This window comes from Salvia splendens, chromosome 3 (genome assembly GCF_004379255.2).
Source record: "Salvia splendens isolate huo1 chromosome 3, SspV2, whole genome shotgun sequence".
NCBI classification, from domain to species: domain Eukaryota; kingdom Viridiplantae; phylum Streptophyta; class Magnoliopsida; order Lamiales; family Lamiaceae; genus Salvia; species Salvia splendens.
The window spans coordinates 148,995-168,576 of record NC_056034.1 but is presented as its reverse complement, the minus strand read 5'-3'; the positions used below and the strand labels follow the sequence as shown (position 1 = coordinate 168,576).

Sequence of the window (19,582 nt, the reverse complement as noted above, 5' to 3'; positions counted from 1 at the left end):
ATGAATTTTAGTATTATGGAAATGTTTTTGTGTAATTGAATTTTAAATTAATTGTGCTCGTCCTTGCGGAAGAGCACGACTGTGGGTGTTGTGCTCTTGTCAGAGAGCAGACAGAAAAAATGGGATTGGGCCCACAACCGTGCCGCTGGCAAGAGCACGGTTGTGGATGCTCTTATATCGATATAGAGCACTTGTTTTAATTTAATGATTTGAATCATTTATTTTTAATTGAAGAGTATTTTCTATCGATTTATCCAATGTGACATTCACGAGTAAGCATTGCTTCGGTGCAAGCTGCAAGAACGGTATCAAATCGAGGCAAATTGCAGGTATTAGATATAATAAATAATCGGGTGAAAGTACTTAAAATCAAAATAAATGAACACTTTTAATAAAAAAAATCCCAATTCATTTTTTCGCAACACAAATATCTGAATTTTGGTTTCTCATTCAAAAATAAAACTACTGTAATTATGTTTTGTAATATCTTAAATCACTTTTTTCTTTACTTGAAAATTAATTAAGGGAAACAAACAACATAAAATATTTTTTAGATTTAGATGAGTGCTAAAGTTGGTGAGTGTCTATAGAGGGTAGAGATGGAAACAAAAGGACAACAAACCTGCGTAGACCATATAAAATTAGACGGCCTATTTGCGCCACGTGTCGCCCACTCCATCATCGTTGTAAGCAGAATCTCTAGATATTTTCAACAAACTTTCACTATTCACACTTTGCTACCCCATCTCTCCAATATTTCATTTATCTTCCCCATTTTCATTTCTCATTACCTATTCAACACAATAGTTTTACATAAAAATAAAAGAGAGAAAAATATCTGTAATTGAAGCATGAGGGAGTTGAGTCCAATTAGGTAGGATGAATGTTAGTTTATTAAAGTAATGTTTTTGTGACTTTCAATAACATAAATGTCAAAATATAATAAGTAGTTGACATTTAAAAATTACTTACGCTGTATTGTAGGAGTACACATTTTAAATTACAATTGTATAAATTAATTAGCTCCTATGTCATAACAGATACGATGTCGTTACACTATTTTCTATTCAAATTATAAAAAAATCAGAATGATGTTGGTGTGTGTGAATCTCAGAATTCCCTTTCAACCAATGTTTTAAAAACCGGACCGGCCAGCGAACCGGCGTCATTACTGGTTCACTGGTTCAACCGGTTCACTGGTCGAACCATTGGTTGAACCGGAATACTGTTTATATATATATATATTTATTTATTTATTTAGTAGTAAATAATAAAATTTAATTAAATGTTTTGTCAATAAATATTATAGTATTATATATTTAATAGTATTATTTTAGAAAACAAGTCTTGTACTATTATATTAGAATATTTAATGACGTTAAGTTTAAATACAATAATAAATTATAATACACAATATTAAAAACTAGTATTAAACTCTATGTATAACTATAAACTCATATATTACAAAACATTAGTGATTGTAAAAGTATAATTAAAATATAAAAAATATATTATAATTAACAATTTCTTAAAAGAATATATAAAATTAAAAGGAATTATCTTAAAAGAATATAAAATTAAAAAGAATATATTTTTAGTTAATGATAGAATTTTATTAATTTTTTATCAACAAATATAATTAAATATATAAATTATACTAGTAGTAAGTTATTGTAAATAAAAAATTTACTAATATTTATGTATAAAAATAAATAAGTTCATAGTATTATTTTCAAAAAGTAATGCGGCAAAATAATGTTATACACAAAGATATATGAATAAACATAAATTAAAAACATATATTTAGTAAATACTCCTAGTATATAATCAAATAGTAGTAAACTTTTAATATAATTAATCACATATTCTTAATATACATATATACGTATTAAACGCGAATTATTAGTTTATATAGATAAAATATTTCGTGTTTAACATATGAAAATAACTTATGTTCATATTACTACCAAGAAGTCTTTGTGGTGTAGTGGTAGAATTGTTGGTAAGTTCACCGAGAGGTCTTGAGTTCGACCCCTATCAAAGCCAAAATTTTAGAATAAAATTTTGAAAAGCATTAAAAAAATATTTAAATACAGTTGAACCGGTTCCCGGTTCCCGGTCCAACCGGTTCGACCGGCCGGTTTTACCGGTTCGAGGCGGGTCAACTAACAGGCGGTTTTTAGAGGCAAACCGGACCGGAATGCCTACCGGTTCGCGGTCCGACCGGTCCGACCGGCCGGTCCGGTCCGGTTTTTAAAACATTGCTTTCAACCAAAATAGCATCCACCTCGGCGAGCAGGGACGCGTCCGTCCGTCCGTGCCAGCGGCACGGAGACGCTGTCCGCCGCTTGCCGTTTTTTTGCCCGCTTTTTCTGTATTTTTTTGATTTTTTTGATTTTTTCCCCTCAAAATCATCTATAAATACACACATTCATCATCCATTTTTCAGATCAAATCATGTCTCATTCATATTTTTCATACAACTTATCTACACCTTCGTCTCTCACTCAAAACCTCAAATGGATTTCACCCACCTCATTGCGGAAGCGGAGCGCGAAGAACAAGAATATTACGAACAACATCGTGCCGCTTATGAAGCATATGTCGCAGCGAATACCCCCGCCCCTCCTCCTCAACCAACTAGATCAACTCGCCGCTACATCCATCGTGACCGGGAGGGAGCCAACGAAAGGCTCGTTGCTGACTATTTTTCCGACCAGCCGCGGTTTCCGGAAGATTACTTTAGGCGCCGTTTTCGCATGTCAAAACGCTTGTTTATGCGTATTGTCAACACATTGTCCGCCCGTGTTGAATACTTCCAAAGAGGTCCAGACGCAGCCGGTCGGCAAAGTCTCTCGGCGTTGTAAAAGTGTACGTGTGCCATCCGACAACTTGCTACTGGGCAAACGACTGACCTCTTCGACGAGTATTTGCATGTCGGTGAGTCCACTGGAATCCTTTACTTTAAAAATTTTTGCGAGGGCGTTCGTTCAGCTTTCGGGGATGAATTCCTTCGGGAACCCACCACCGATGATTGCCAACGGTTGCTTCGTCTTCACGAAACAGTCCATGGTTTTCCCGGTATGCTTGGCAGCATTGACTGCATGCATTGGAGGTGGAAGAATTGTCCGACTGCTTGGAGGGGGCAACACTTAAGCGGCCACAAAGGCGGCGGCCCAACACTTATCCTTGAAGCGGTCGCCGACTACCGCCTATGGATTTGATATGCATGTGAAAATGTTTTTATTTAAATTGAATAATAGAATGGTGGGACCCTTAAACTTGTCCTTGTAGAAGAGCACGGATGTGGGTGTTGTACTCTTGTCTACGAGCAGGGAGCACGGATATAGATGCTCTAATGGTCATGTTATTTTAGATTGTAGATAAATCCCAATGTAAAACTATATGGTGAACATTATAATTCGTAAAATAAAATGAAATCGGTCATATGATAATGAAAAGGTTATTTATAATTATTCTTAGTTTATAGTAATAAAAAAAAGTGCGAATTGAAAAAGAAAAGGAAAATGACTAGGAAGAGTGTTCGAGGGAAACGAGGTTTGTGTGGACAGGGATGGATGAAGAAAAAGAAATATCGAAGAGATTATGCGTGTATTGGTGTGATGGGTTTGTGTGTGTGGTGGAAAGATCCAAGAGAGAAGAGAGAGATTAAAATAAGAACACATGTTTGTATGTGGTGGGATTTGGTTTCTTTCATTTTCCAGTTTTAACTCAACTAATAAATAATTCCACCCACACCACACCATTAATGTGTGTGATTGGACTGGAATACTCGTATTCGTATTCGTATTCGTATTCGTATTCGTATTCGTATTCGTATTCGTATTTGTATTCGTAGTCGTAGTCGTATTCGTATGATTTCTATATATATGTGGTGTATTTGGTAGTCTTTGTTTTTAACCCCTTCAAGAATACGTGATTCTCCCATTATCTCTCTCCCACAAACACTTGAGTTTCGGATTCCGGAATCGCTTATTCACACAATCCCCTATTCCTACAATCTTCTCTCTCTCTCATCTACTCAACAGATCATTCGATTTCAATTCTGAAAATATCAACAACCGAAATGAAGCTGCGCCTGTGCGAGCTCTGCAATGCGAACGCCGCTGTCTTCTGCCCCTCCGACGCCGCATTCCTCTGCAGGAACTGCGACGTTAAAGTCCATGAGGCGAACTTCCTCGTGGCGCGCCACGTCCGCCGCACCGTCTGCTCCAATTGCAGGACCTTCACCGGCGATTTCATCACAGGCGTAGGCGTAGGCGCAGACGCAGACTCTCTCCATTCCTCCCTCTGTCCTTCCTGTGACGACGACGATCTCGGATCTCTATCGTCCACCACTTCCCCGGCAAACAAAGTATACTCCTCCTCCTCCTCCTCCTCGTCCGGAACGAGGAGGAAAGTGGTGAAGGCGGAGAGCGTTTTCAACAACTGGTGCGATAAGCTAGGGATCGAGGACAGATCGGCTGCACGGGCGGCGTGCAGAGCGTTGAAAGCGTGCAGCGATCGGGTGCCGTTGCGGGTGTGCTTGGCGGCGTCGATGTGGCTAGGGCTGCGCCTCACCCTCCAAAAAACGCTACTCACAGGGAGGATTTTGAAGCGCTTGCAGGAGATCTCAGGCGTGCCGGCCAAGATTATTCTAGCCGCCGTATCCAAATTGGATCGACCTCATAACCGGCGCCGGCCTCAGCCTCAGCCTCAGCTTCAGCTGGAAGAAGGATGGGCTGAGAGCTAGCTACCTTTTACTCTCTTTAATTTCCGGTGGAAATTACAATATTACTTTATTTAAGCTTTCTTTTTTTTTGTTTTTGCTTCTGCAACACTAAATCTTGAATTATTTAGGATTAATTCCAATGAATCCCATCATTTTGATGTGCAACTAATTACTACGAGTATTTGTCTGGACTCAAATTCATTCCATTTTACTAGTAAATATTGCATAATTTTAACAATACAAACTTCAGTTACACAAGAGTATGATCCATATTATGCGATTGATGAAATTCATCAACGTAAAAAATCATTTCTAGAATCCGAATTCACACGATACTAGTAGGAGTAGTAATTAAGATGCTTTCCGAAGCGTGCATACTAATGTTAAAATATTAGTAATGTCTATATCTTTTTCTTGACATTTTAAGTCATTTCCAATTTATCTCATACTCATATGGAGTAATTTTTTTATCAACCAAATGCATTTAAGAATTAATTCAATTAAGGATAACTAATTGTATTGCTAAAATGAGTGTAACAAATTGTAGTAAAAGTATATCGAGGTCAAATATATACCGAATTTATTTAGGTAATTACTACTCTTAAATGCATTAATGTGATTTTTATTTATAGAAGAAATAAATTTTAAAACACTAGTAAAAAAAGAGATATGGAAGTTACGTTGCGTGGTGTATTAACTTTGGTAGTAAGGAATGTTGAGTGTTGGATAGTTGTTAAATTGGGGCAAAATAGTAGCACAAGAATTGGCCACACAATGTAATTTTGGTTGAAAATGCAATAAGTAGTTGAGAGGTCATCACTCACTTTAATACTACAATGTTCAAAAATGGAATCAAATTTACTATTATAATTTATTAGCTTGTGGTTACAATATTCCTCCTTTTCCATCTCCAGTTATTCACGGTTATAAATTATACATGTCACATTCAATAGTTCAATTTAAAAGTGTTATAATTTGTGTATGTCCCACTTATCATATTATACTATAAGTTAGATATTTGTTGCTTATGACCGCTTAATAGTTAAATAGTAATGCGTTGCTATTTGCTAACCATAACTATAGTCTATAACCTAACACGTGGAGCCAGGATATTAATAAGGATTAGATTTTTTTTCGCAAGGGTTGGCCGAGTATTGTTTTTTGCAGGTTACCTTTTTATATATTAACAATAATATTATCAAAATATAGCACATTTGGTTTGGTAAAGTTTAGTTTAAGCTATATAGGTTTCTATTTTATCTGTGTTAATGTGCTTCCTCATAAGGACGTCTTCTTTACATTCACCAATAAGAAAATATAAAGTTTCAGAACTCTTCTTTATATTGACACGTGAAAAATAACGATATATAATATTAAGCGATATGTATAACACAAGAACGGTGGTTATAAGTGGGCTTCACTTGTATGTTTACTTGAACCTAACAAAGAGAGAATATCAACTTTATAGCATGTGGTTAATAACTTGAAAAGGCTATAAGTTTACCACATTATGTCATTTTTTAATGTGAGCTAAAAATTGTGCCCTTATTTTGGGGAAGTTAGGTAATTGTTGGTGGCAATGATATAATTACATGTACCAAACTAACTGCCTTAGGCCAATGAATTCCACACATGTTAAATGTGATCCACCAAATGTCATGTGCTACTTGTCAAAAAAATATCTTGTATATACTAATTTGGGATTTTTGGTATAATTGGAGTATTGGCCGAACACTTTATATTTCATTCGATGATATTATGTGAATGCTTTAGTTAGTTTGATATGGAGTAATATCTTAATGCTTTGCAAAATTTTTGTATGGATGAAACATGTGGTGAACAACTTGGTGGATTACAACTCATTGTTCCTCTTTTAGCATCAAATTGGTTGGCTATAAAGTTGAATAAAATGATGATTTTATCTAGTTCATGTGATATTAGGAGTGACAAATGAATTATTCATGGATTCGTGATCTACCATAAGTTAGCTCCAAGGAATATTAGCCATCCACCTCCCTGCATCCCATAAAATGTGAGACACTTCTTTTAAGCACGAGTTTTAGAAAAATTATAGTACTATTAAAATAGTTAAAAAATGGAGAGAGAATAAAATGGAGAATGTGTCTTTTCTAGCCAATGTCTATCTATAAATTTTTGGGACGAGCTTGATTCGATCCGATAGTTTTTGGATTTGTAAGCATGTGATGTAGTGATTTATTTAGAATTTGGGCCGGATCATATTTAACAGCTCTAATACTTTTATTTTAAGAAATAGAACTAGCTCTCAATCTCAATTTCAAAACCAACACTATGTTACATTTTAACCTCTGTTGCATCATGCATAACATAACTTCTACACTGACTACTTGCCATATTCTTCTCTCTCACAGCTCTCAAAAAGAATTCTTGCAGCTTAATCCCTTGATTTGTTGGTTGCACAACATCAATATCTCCCCACAAATCTTGATCACTTGTATCACCCAATCTACTCTGATTCAGTAGCCCTGTTGGGTTGCACCATTTTCCAGGCACGAACCTTCCATGGCCGCGGTTGAGCAGCTTCTCATCAATATGTTGCATCCGGGGATCATCCTGTCTGAATGGTGTGGCAAAGATAGCTGGGGCCAGAATTGAAGGATGAGTATGGAGAGTGTGCCTCAAGTCATTGTTCACCAAAATGGTGTTTTGGAAGTGGGGAGTGTTGCATAGGACAGTTTGGAAGTATGACCCAAGTGGGAAGACAACATTGTTGAAGTACATTAGTAGCTTCCTAGGAAGGTTGTCCAATCCATTCACACAATGTTCCAAGAAGCCTCTTGTTAGGACCATCCATGGTGAACCTGCAATGAGAGTGAGAGGGTTGATTTTGGATGGTTTTGTAGTACTTACAAGTTTTAAAATGAAATGAAATCAAACCTCCAAATAACTCAAATGCATCTGGCTTTTCTCTAGTTTCTTTAGCATAGTAAATGGAAGCCTTCTTTTTGAGGTATAGACTTGGATCTACTATACCTCCTGCAGAGTTCATTCAAGTAAGAAAATAATATTCAAAGAGAGGGAGAGAGAGTTGTGCTTACTCTTGGAAGGAAGTGGCATTGCTGAATCCCATGGAAATGACATCTTTAGGCAGTAAACTGAAAGCATAGAGAATATCTGCAGCAAAGTTACTTAGTTTCTACTTTCTAGTGTGTGTAATATGCCCTATTCCAAAATTATGGAGTACTTAATAAAAAAATACTCTACCATCTTGAGGCAAGATTGGGTAGTCTGAGGTGCTCAACGGCACGAACCAATCCCAATCATCGCGCAGCCTGAGGAGCAAGGCGGCCGCGTGGAGCACTGCAGCCAGTCCTGATGCAGCCATTGGGTTGACAGCATAGCTCTTCCCAACAACATCAACATTCCCAAATTGTTCAAACACCACTTCTGATTGAGTCAAGCTAGAAAGCTCCAACCTCTCATAATGAGAAGCAGATGAATCAAGCTGCAGAAGGTAGTGATTTCTTGGATGATAGATGGCCTTCAACAGCCTCATCACCCTCTCGTTTTCGCCTCTCGTCCCGAGGATCCAGTAGGCCAAGACTGGTGGTGCATTAGGACCTTTTGAAGGAGCTTTCCTAGGCTGCAAATGTGGATTATAACTAACTGCGTTTGGTGATCTCTTGGTTTGATCAAAAAGGTGTGATAGTGTCACTACTAGCACCATTACAGCCAATACAAAGCTCAGAAACCATGATTTGGAGGATGGGATCATTGGAAATAACTTCATCTTCAAACTCAACTACTCCATATCATTATGAATTGTGACCATTTTCTTCAAAGAAAATGGAAGAATCTAATCTGTTATGATTAGGTGTGTAGCTGGATGACAGGCTACCAAATTAATCATCAATATCAAAGTTTGAAAAATCTTGAGATGTAAGCAAACAATGGCGAAAGAAATAGAGATAAATTAAAGAAAATTGTGGTGGTTGTCAAGAATAATCAAAGTCCATGCATTCTCTTTTGAATAATGGATATTAGTCTATCATAGTAGACAGGTGGATATCTGTTTTAGATTGTGTGACTAATCATCAAGTACAGTCCCTTATAATAAAGATTATTAAATGCATCACTTCAAACTGAAACTTGCCATAATTTCAAGGGCAGTTTTTTCCGATTGGTTATTGTAATTATATAAAATTTTACTCAGTTACAATAACCATATGTTGACTGACAGCTTGTAACGAATTGATTAAAAGCATAAAATATTAAAATCACCTATACATTTGGGTTTTAAGTATTTATTTAGTTTGTTCTAAGACACTTAAAATCCAACGTCGACGATATGGATTAGATTGGCCCATATTAAATCTAGAACCCATTACCATTGGCCCATTTACTATAATTTGTTAATAGGCTGGGCCCAATTAGGATTATATAGTAAACCTCTCCTCCAAAAGCCCGAGAACAGAATCTCTCTTTCTGTGTATCGCCATGGAAGCACTCTCGAGCTCCGCTTTGCAAATTAAGAGCTTCTCAGAAAGGTCATTGGGAATTCAGGCTGCTAAAACCAGCAGGAATAATTTCGCTTTTGTGAGAAACTCTTACAGTTCCAATAAAATCCAGTCGCTGCGACTTGTTTCTGCGCTCGCGCGGGAAGTGGCAGACGGCAGAGAAGACGATAGCTGCTTGGATAGCGAAAATGGCGTCGTGCGTTTGGTACCAGAAGAAACTCTCTCTTTATCTCTGGTAAGAATAAAAAAGAAAAGTTTGCTCTCTTTATTTTCTCGGTTTAGGTGTTTCCATCATTTTTCTAACTTGATTTACAGCGTTTGTGAAAGCTATATAAGAATCTTTGTTTTTTTTCTCTCGTCAACGCGCTTGATACAATAAAAATCTCATAAACTTCTTCGTTGTGACCTAATACTCTTGGTTGATTTACCCTCTAAATAACAACTTCAAATTAGCTACGTTAGTTGTGAGGAATATTTTAGGGAGCTCAGCCTTAATTTGTCTCCAAATATCGAATTGAGAGGGAATATTTAATATTCTTGCTTTCTATAGATGAATGTTTTTAAATCTTTATTTTGCTTGTCTAATCACCATGTACTGAATTTACAGTCAACAAAGATCAGAGCTTTGGTTATAATCCAATCTTGGTTTCACTTCTGAATTTGATTTACATATCCTAGATTTGCACCACAGTTCATTGCATATGATATAATAATGAATACTATAAAAAGCTTAGAGTTTTCTTCATATGTAGCATGTTAATGTGTCTCTGTGCATATTCATGAAAATTAGTTTTTGTTGGAAAGTCTTTGAGCCTTAATGGCATGAAATCTATTGCCTAAAAATTTAAGTTCATGTCGCAAATGATTAATGTCATGGCTGACAATTTCATGACCCCTAGAATCTAAAAACTAAAAGCAAAGCTATCTGCTTAACTGTAATGCAAATTTGGCTGTTTATTGTTTCTGTGCTCATGCTTTTGCTACCTTGGCATCATGAGTTAGACATCTTTCCTTATATATAGTCCGTGAACGGATATTTCAAACGGCTTGTTTGGCTATGTTGTGATGGCCTCTCTCTTATCCTGAAGGGTAATTCATCAGATCTCCAACAGATTAGTGTACCGAATATTAATTTGACGACACCTCTTATGGGATCACATAGTACTACTCGTGGGGGAGGTACAAGAGCTGGACTTTTCAGGACACCTATATCTGGAGGGTTGCAAAGTGCCACCTCTGCTCACGGCTTACCGAGACCAGCCTTAGCTGTCAGGAATTTGATGGAACAGGTAAAATTCCAGTGCCATATTTTCTAGCATGCGTCGATAGAACTAGCTAAATAGCATGGCTTTTGACACGTCTTTGTATTACTTTGCTTGATTTAAATATGGGAAGGCTAGATTTGCCCACCTGTGTACTGTGATGTCTGGAATGCACCACCGCCGAGAAGGTTATCCGTTTGGCTCACTCGTAGATTTTGCGCCAGATCCTATGGGACGTAAGTTTTTATTTGATCTCGTCTTTGACAGAATGTGGAGTTGAAATTCTGTGATTTCCAATTTTCACTAGTGAAAATCTATCTATTGTAATGTTTTTCAGACAGTTTGATCTTTCGAAGAAAAGAATGCCCTTTTTGTAACTTCTATCGGAATATTTTTCATTCGTCCTGTATTGCTATAAAACCAGAGATGAATTCCTGATTAAATATCAAGTTGTCCACTGTAGATGTACTTACATAGGTTTCATAAAGTACTGTATTTGAAACACTTTGGTGAACACACATGGTTGAATGTTTCTAATGACTTTCACTCCCTAATTCAGAGTGATTTTATCACTTGCTTCATAAGTAATTACTGTGATTTCACAAGATTTATGTGCTTGATCTCGTGCTGTCTGATAACTAGGACCTGATTTTACTACCAGCAAGCAGCCCATCAATCTTCAGTGCTAGTTATCACTAAGATTCTTCATTAATTTGACACAACATCCTCTGACGAATGAAAGAGTTTTTATAGTGGCAAAAATTCTGGAAACTGTGATGATATACTGCTTGTCTACTTGACAAATTTGGCATGAATTTGGGGTATTCTGAGTAGCATTTTGACAATTTTCCTGCAGATCCAATATTTTCGTTCTCCCCATTGGCTATACACACGAGGAACTTGCTAGGCCATCCAAAATGCACACTAGTTGTGCAGGTTAGCAGCCTTAAGAACGTTTAATTTTTCATCATCACTTTTTTTTTGCTGCATCTCTTTTTCTCTGGTATTGAAGAGATAAAAACATTATCAGACACCTGGATGGAGTGGCTTGTCAAATGCACGGGTGACAATCTTTGGCGACGTGTACCCCCTCCCAGAGGACCAGCAGGTGAACTCATTCTCCAATTGAACCTGATCCTTACTCTTGCTTAACACTGCTTTATGTATTGATATTGAAAAAGAAACATGAATGGTGGTATCTCTCTCAAACTTCACTTTTTTTAAAAGGAAAATATAAGAATCTTAAAAAATGGGGCTCATTATTTGTTGGCTCCCATGAGGCAAACATATATGGTGAATATGATGATGGGTCTTAAAATATTATTGGCTTATCGTTCAGGATATAAGATTTGCGTATTCCTGAAAATGATGGTATGTCTTGTTTGATTACCAGGAATGGGCTCACAAACTATACATGGAGAAACACCTACAGGGACCTTCTCAGCAGTGGGGGAATTTCTACTATTTTCGAATGCAAAACATAAGGTTAGCTCTTATCACTTACATCTTTGTGCATTGGGACCTCCACATCAAACTTGAAATGACATCTCTACCTCTACATTGATGAACACTAGTTGATATATGCAAAAAAAATTGTATATAGTAATATAGAGCTGTCCAATAGGTTGATGGCTCTTGGTAGCCCTAACATGCTTCACGTTTTTGTACCGTGTACATCCAAAAGCGACCATATTGTGAGTAGAGCGGTTGTATGGAGAATAACTGTCAAGCTGGCAAGAGATTAAACAGAATTTGTTTGACATGGCAGTGATATATATTTTATTGGAGGCTTTGGAACTGTTGCTTGGGTCGATGTTAAAGAATATGATGATCTTAGACCAGATAAAATTGTTGTCGATGGCGGTGAACAGAATCTAAAGGTATTTTTGCAAACAATGTTTACACCACTTTCACCCCATAATACGTATCTTATGACATTTCTGTTCGTCTTAGGAACTAAATGCAATCTTCTCAAAGCCCTTGAGAGAGCTTTTATCCAAAGAAGCTGAGGTAGACGATGCGGCTTTCATATCGATAGACAGTAAGGGGGTCAATATTCGTGTCCGACAAGGTGCCCAGGTGGGAGACCGTTCTTGATCTGTCATATTATATTGCTCCCTCTTATTCTGTTTCTTGATCCATTTTTCATTTGAAATCTTACAGTTCAACGTTCAAAGAATCTCGTTCGAAGGCGGGCAGAGCGTCGAGACACTAGAGGAGGCGAAGACAGCACTTTGGAGGCTGATGAACGGTGTCCGAATGCACAATCTGCAAAAATGATAGCATTTATCTCGCAATCTAAGCGCACCTCGAAGAGCGACTGCTTGTGCATCGATAAACATAGAAAAATTGTTGCCTTTTTTCTGTTTTTTCTTCTATTTTTCGCAGCCTGGTTGATTGAGGTAAAAGTTAAGAGTGAAGAAAAAAATCAAACTTATTATGCATTTGCTTTTGTCAAAGAAAAGTTTTTTTTCCCAAGAACGAGTCGAATTTAAACTTCTTCAGGTGAGTCTTGAACTTGCAAACTAATTTAAACATGTTTGGACATTCTCACAAGCCCATCTCCATGTCATCTACCTACATAATACTGACAAAATTACATATCCTAAGCTGAAAATTCTTCATTGGCTGCTTTGATTGCATTTTGTGTCGATCTTGATTGTCCCATTTATATCAACAAACAGTTAATCATCATTTTTTCAACTAAGCAGAGCATTTAACAGATAAATACAGTGAAGTCTACAAGAAAAAGTCCAAAGTAGATAAAATATAGAGGGTATTCCAAATTTGTCACTTTCAGGCCACTACATGACCTTTGCCAGTGGGGCTCCAACATTATGCCTATCTTCATTTCGATTACTGTGGGTGTAACCAAAATCCTTGAAAATATTTTGTTGCTCGTGTCCACAGCAATCGTCCCCAAGATACAAACAAAAGGACCGCAGTGAAATAAGAAAAAGATGAGCAGTGAAAACGAGGGGCAGAGAAATCAAGAACAAGAACCTGAGAGGAAAAGACACAGAATTTGTCCCATGGCAGAGAGCAGCAACAATGAATCATCATCAGCTGTGGCAAGAATCCCTCTTGACCATCTGTTTTCAATCTTGCTGCTTCTGCCAATTGAATCAATACTGTCCTTTTCCATGACATGTAAAAAGCTGAGATCTTTGGCGGATTCGGACTCGTTGTGGGAATCTGTGTGCAGGAGGGATTGGGGGAATGGCCCTGTTGAAGCACTCAAAGCTTCAAATGGTCTGTCATGGAAGAAGTTGTACCAGCAGGTTTATGAGTTGGACTCTCTCTTCTGTCATAGGCTGTTGGCTGAGGGAGCTGAGGGTGGGCCCACACCTAGAGCTTCTCATTCTCTCAATTGGGTTTCTGGATGCTTGGTTCTCTTTGGTGGTGGCTGCTCTGGAGGTCTCTCTTTCTCTCTCTCTTGAAATATTATTACTGTAGTTATTGGGAGTTTCTTGATTGTTCTGTTAACCCTTGTACTAGAAGGTGGCGTTCGGTTGCCATGACTAATATCATCAGACTATTCATCTATAATTAAGATGTGGGATTATTTTAGTTGGAGGGGATGCTATGACTAATTATCATGAGACTATCCATCTAGGATTAAGTTGAAGGGTTCAATCTTATGAACCAAACATGATACATATTTAATCATGAGATTTAATCTTGCCAACCGAACACCCCCGAAGTAGATGCTTTCAAGTTTAGTAAACTGCAGTATTGATAAGATACATGATTGAGTGCCTATATCCATATTACTAGTGGTATATGAATCTAGCAAAATTAGCTCAAATAGATTTCCTGAAGTTCGAAACCATTTAAGTAAACAATGAATTAAAGGGGGGTGGAATAGATTTATGGCAATCAAAAACTTGTCTTTTAAGTCGAACAAGAAAGAAATGTTCTTTGGTGTTGGCCTCTAAATTCTAATGATTGAAGTTGGTAGGTCAAATATGCAAGCCCATTTTTGTTATAAATGAAGTTGCCCCTTTTGCTTATTAGAGACACAGACAGACAGAGAGCATCTGTTTTTGTATTTACCAAGTTGTTTCTGGTTTACTACTTGGTTGATGTTTTGTGTGGTTTTCAGGCAGGCACTTAGATGACACATGGGCAGCATACACAGGCAATGGTTTGAGAACATCACTAAAGTGGCAGAAGATGAACTCAGGCATACCAAGTGGTAGGTTTGGCCACTCATGTGTTGTAGTTGATGACCTTCTCATCCTCTTCGGAGGGATCAACGACCATGGTGTCCGTCAGACGGACACGTGGATTGGCCAGATAGCAGTCGACTTGAAGCACGGGATCACCATGTCATGGAGGCTGCTGGATGTCGGCCCCATCTCCCCGCCACCGAGGGGCGCTCACGCTGCGTGCTGCATTGGCTGCCGGAGCATGCTTGTCCATGGTGGCATTGGCCTGTCGGCCCAAAGGCTGGATGACATGTGGATCCTCCAACTCTCCGAGGACCTCCATTGCGGGACGTGGACGGAAGTCGTTGCCGCTCAGCCGTGTCCCTCGTCAAGGTCGGGACACACACTGACGCATATAGGCGGGACGCAGACGATCGTGTTTGGAGGGCGGGGAAACGGGTTTGAAGTGCTGAACGACATGTGGTTGTTCGATGCATCGGATGAACATCACCAGAGATGGACGCAGTTGCTATTCGAGAGGCACAACATGCCTCAGGGGTTCCCCCTGCCGCGGGTGGGGCACTCGGCCAGCCTCATCATTGGACGCCGCCTCCTCATATATGGAGGTGAGGATTCTTACAGACATAGGAAGGATGATTTCTGGGTTTTGGACATAAGCTCCATGCCTTGTGTGAGAATGCAGCGTCCAACCATTCTTAAGCAGAATAGAGTGTTTAGAAGAATGTGGAAAAGGGTTGAGTCTAAGGGGGAGAAGCCTAAGAGTAGATCATTTCATGGGGCTTGCGTTGATACTTCCGGCCGTTTCTTGTACGTCCACGGTGGGATGGTTAATGGCGTGATCCAGCCGGCCGACTCATCAGGGCTCGGGTTCGACGGGGAGTGTTTTCTGGTGGATCTCCTCCTCCAGCCATAAGTTAGGAGATTTGGTTTGTGAATCCTATTATTTCTGTGTCCTAAGGTAGGAGGAATATGAAAGATTCAAGAACTTCCGTTAACTTGAACAAAATTACTACCTTGAAAAGCAATAATATCACTAGAACGTTAGACAATCGGAAAAGCATATGAATAAAAATTGTGTGATGTATACAAAGTTAATTCCACAAGAGCATAAAAGAAGATATCCCTATATTAGACAATCAACACAAACATTGACACTAAAGAATTGGCTATTAAAAATTGATTACAATAATTCATCCAAAGGGCAAATAATCCGTAGTAATACACCACAAACAAAATTGCTCATAACAATAGCTTTGTTCTCCACATCTCTCCAAGGACCTTCTTTGGCGCTGGGTCGTCCGGGCCTCTGTCTCGTTGCCCTGAGGTAAAATACAACATCCCATTCCAAAACCCAACTAGAGTAGTTTTGACACGGTAAGGGAGCTTTCCAATCACTGACCATTTCTGTTATAGTGCACATTCAGATGAAACAAACTCATGAGTAAATAGACTGAACTGCTTTTGAATTTAGAACTGGATAAACAATCCATCGTGGGCCATTAGCAGAAACATACCAAACAAGGGATCAAATAAGGAGTCTAGAGGAATGTTTAAAGAATTTAAAAGAATACCTGGGTATCAAATTCAAATCTGAATACTTCTCTGACCAAAATCATCTTTTTGGTTACGGGATGCTTCTCCGTGGTACCTCCGACAATGATTAGAGAACTATTAACAATTGCCCAAGCAAACTCAATATGAGAATCTGGCTTTGGCATAGACTGTAACACTTTCCACTTCATATCATCATCTAGCATGTAGACATCGCCATATACAACCTGCAAGAAAGTACCAAGTTCAGACAAACCTCAAACAACAAAAATATTACATTTGTAAATCTTGGGAGCTCGGTTGTCCTTTTTTCCTTTTGGGAGGATAATATGAATGGGACCTTATTCCCCGTTGGTATATAGATTTGAGTAACAATGCACTGCTACTTTCTCTAACAGGTTAAGAACTGGATTACCTCATTCCGGCGAGAGCATTTAAAAATTGGAGATCCAGGTTTAGCCATGAAATCACCCTCTTGACCACCAAAAGTATACAGACGGTCATTGAACACAACACAAGCCCTACGTGGAATGACAAGAAAATCACACAAGCATGTTCAACAAGTATCACCTTCCAATTGAAAATCAATAGCATAATACAGATAACCAAAATGGAAACTAGAAGGAAAAGATGGAAACCTGTGAGGTCCACCACGAGGAATGGGAATTTCAGTTCGCCATTCCTTTTCTAAAACTTTGCCGTCCCTGACAGCAATACTCCAATGCTCTACTCCAGGTGTACCCCTGTCCTCTTTGCTGCCGCCCATCACGTGGAGTCGGCCTCTCCAAAGTTGGGTGGCTGGTGCATACCTAGATAAATCGTGGCAATATGTCACATCAAATTAGCCTATAATCTAAAAAAAACTCTTTCTTTTCCCTTAAATAAACTATCCAAAGAAAATGGTTGATCATGGAAGCAAATAACTGATGGAAGAATTTCAATACACATAAGAGTTAGCAACCACGTAATGTAACGAGCCCATACCGTGGAACAGGTAAAGGTGGCATGTCCTGCCACTGCTTTGTCTCTGTGTCCAGTACGAATGTGTGAGCAGTTGGCCCTCTACATTGAGGACCATATTGTCCGGTCACCACATAAATGTATCTTCCATCTGTTACCATCCCTAAATGTGAATGCGCCATTTCTTTTGGCATGTCAAACCTTTTCCCCCAAGTGTTATCAGTGAAATTGTATATGTCAACATGAGAATGCACCTTAAAGAAAACAAAAACAACAGCAAAAAAATATCAGATTTTGGGCATTCATAAGGAACTGCAGTAACCAAAAAAAAATCAGACAATGGCTCTTTCAAATATAAGTTTCCATGAGCTATAGAATTAAATTCAAAACCATAGCAGAGCTAGCATGAATTCAAACAAGCATCACAACGTTCTATCATGTCATACTAATGTCCAGCAAAATTAACAAGCCATCAATAATGTTATCTAAGAAGTAAAAACATGGAAAAAACTAGATACTATATCATAAGAAACAACAGCAATATAGGCTAATTCATGTAGGAAAAATCCAAAAAGGTAGTCTAATAATTTGTCCTCTAAATATACAAGCAACAACAGCTCAAGAGCTGCCCAAAGATATAGTGAAGAATGCTATAATATCCTAAGTGAACACAAAATGAGAATGAGTTTTTTTTTCCTAGAAGAGGTTGAAATCCTTACATAATCAATGGTTCCATATCCAGCAAATACATAAAGGAGATTCTTGATCTGTATTGCCGCACCATCAAGACGAGGCACCGGTGCTGTTGCCATCTTCTCCCAGTTCAACTCAGGAGCATCTAAATCAGCAAAAGTTGCTGATAAAACCCTCCCAGAGACACCATCCTTGTTGTCTTTCTTATGCTTTTCCTATGAGAATGGAAATAAAGGAGAAACATGGGTTTGAAGCATTTGTAGGGAAACAAATAGTAGGTGATATTTTGGAGATTCGCCGAAAATAGGAAAGCAATTAAGGGTTAAAAGACTAATACTATGAAGCAAGATAAAAGTGAATAGAGCGCGACGAAATTGAATGTAAAATTGGGGATTTAGGCAGACCTTAAGCGGAGTAGAAATGTTGTGGTGAACAGGTCGGGGAACGATGATATTGGTGGAATCTGGTACAGTCCAATTGGGAGAAGGTGAAGAGGATGAAGCCCAGAGCAGATCTACAATGAGAAAGAGGGCTAATAATCCCAGCAAAATGAAAACGAACTTTGTTGTTCTATGCTTTCCGGGAGCTGCTTTTGCCATCTTTCAGCATTCAAGCATGGCTCCGCCCCCTTTCTGATTTGGACTCGCCGATGAATTAAGAAGAGACAGGTAGAGATCAGTAATGGCGGTTGTGCAGCAGTTATGAAATTAAAAATAATTAAAAATTGTCTCTTTATATAAATAGATTTACATAAATTAATAATACTGCTCTTTTCGTTCACCAAAAATATTCCTATACGGCACATAATTTAATATGAAATAGGTAAAATACGAGAGAAAACGGATAAAGTGGGAAAAAGTAGGAGAAAAAAAGAGACAACGTGAATAAAGTAAGAAAGACAGATCAAAAAAGTGAGTAACACATTTTGAATAACTTTCCATATTTAGTATGGGACAAATTTTGGTGATACAAAAAATATAAAGATGAAACAAAATTGAATATTTGTGAAATTTTCTTAGTATTTGTAATTTTGCTATTGTTAGGATTTCTAATTTTAAAATTTTTAGGATTTATAATTTATTTTATTATCTACAAAATACTTTCATGCTATATATTGTCTTGTATTTCAATTTTAGAAGTATAGTAATGAATAATGTAAATTAATTATTCTGACATGGGAATGTGTAGAGAGTGTGCATTTTAATAGTTGTGACATGAGACATGGCAGGAGTCTTGGCCTGGATAGGAGCTTCCCATTGTAAATGCCTTTGTGACATTTTAGGGTTCAAAGGCAAAAGGGATATTTAAGGACCTTAAATAATATTTTTCTAATTTAGAGACTTGTAATAATATTTTTCTTAATTCTAGAATCTAAAATATACAAAGTGCATTTTATAGAAACTAAATTTGAAGTTCACTCAAATTAATACTCCATCCGTCTTATAAAAATATACCTTTCTATTTTTTCTATATTTCTTCTCTCTAATAACGTGGATCCAATTCCCTACTAATAATACTATAATTATTTTTTCTTTATTTACCAATTGTGCGCCAATTTCTGTGTCGTTCCAAATATCTATATTTTTATGTACGAATGGAGTAATATATAAAAAGGTGAGAGACCATGGGTGGGTATTCCTGGTTTGCCATAATTTTACCACTTGAACCTTGCTCTATTTCTTGGGCTTTGAGAAACTGATTTTCAAAAACTCAAAA

The 19,582-nt window shown here is 37.8% G+C and overlaps 5 protein-coding genes across 5 annotated transcripts; 3 read left to right on the top strand and 2 right to left on the bottom strand.

The window, feature by feature from the left end:
* Positions 1-3,911: 3,911 nt before the first annotated feature.
* Positions 3,912-4,929, top strand: LOC121793781 (B-box zinc finger protein 32-like). Its single transcript, XM_042191814.1, has one exon. It carries the CDS (start codon positions 4,088-4,090, stop codon positions 4,751-4,753), a length of 666 nt encoding a protein of 221 aa, XP_042047748.1. The 5' UTR covers positions 3,912-4,087; the 3' UTR covers positions 4,754-4,929.
* A 2,041-nt stretch (positions 4,930-6,970) lies between these two features.
* Positions 6,971-8,757, bottom strand: LOC121793668 (beta-glucuronosyltransferase GlcAT14A-like). The gene is made up of 4 exons (XM_042191707.1): positions 7,976-8,757; positions 7,810-7,866; positions 7,649-7,747; positions 6,971-7,572 (listed from the first exon to the last, which is right to left on the bottom strand). Exons 1-4 carry the CDS (start codon positions 8,499-8,501, stop codon positions 7,046-7,048), a joined length of 1,209 nt encoding a protein of 402 aa, XP_042047641.1. The 5' UTR covers positions 8,502-8,757; the 3' UTR covers positions 6,971-7,045.
* A 418-nt stretch (positions 8,758-9,175) lies between these two features.
* Positions 9,176-12,968, top strand: LOC121794110. The gene is made up of 9 exons (XM_042192132.1): positions 9,176-9,463; positions 10,317-10,517; positions 10,624-10,726; positions 11,347-11,426; positions 11,521-11,598; positions 11,884-11,975; positions 12,259-12,370; positions 12,444-12,569; positions 12,654-12,968. The coding sequence occupies exons 1-9, from the start codon at positions 9,209-9,211 to the stop codon at positions 12,768-12,770; spliced, it is 1,164 nt and encodes a 387-aa protein (XP_042048066.1). The 5' UTR covers positions 9,176-9,208; the 3' UTR covers positions 12,771-12,968.
* A 142-nt stretch (positions 12,969-13,110) lies between these two features.
* On the top strand, positions 13,111-15,683 carry LOC121794107 (F-box/kelch-repeat protein At1g51550-like). Its single transcript, XM_042192130.1, has 2 exons — positions 13,111-13,907; positions 14,596-15,683. Exons 1-2 carry the CDS (start codon positions 13,451-13,453, stop codon positions 15,573-15,575), a joined length of 1,437 nt encoding a protein of 478 aa, XP_042048064.1. The 5' UTR covers positions 13,111-13,450; the 3' UTR covers positions 15,576-15,683.
* Positions 15,684-15,703: 20 nt separating this feature from the next.
* LOC121794109 (kelch repeat-containing protein At3g27220-like) lies at positions 15,704-18,551 on the bottom strand. Its single transcript, XM_042192131.1, has 7 exons — positions 18,271-18,551; positions 17,893-18,081; positions 17,198-17,427; positions 16,852-17,022; positions 16,629-16,734; positions 16,234-16,440; positions 15,704-16,066 (listed from the first exon to the last, which is right to left on the bottom strand). Exons 1-7 carry the CDS (start codon positions 18,463-18,465, stop codon positions 15,902-15,904), a joined length of 1,263 nt encoding a protein of 420 aa, XP_042048065.1. The 5' UTR covers positions 18,466-18,551; the 3' UTR covers positions 15,704-15,901.
* Between the last annotated feature and the right edge of the window lie 1,031 nt (positions 18,552-19,582).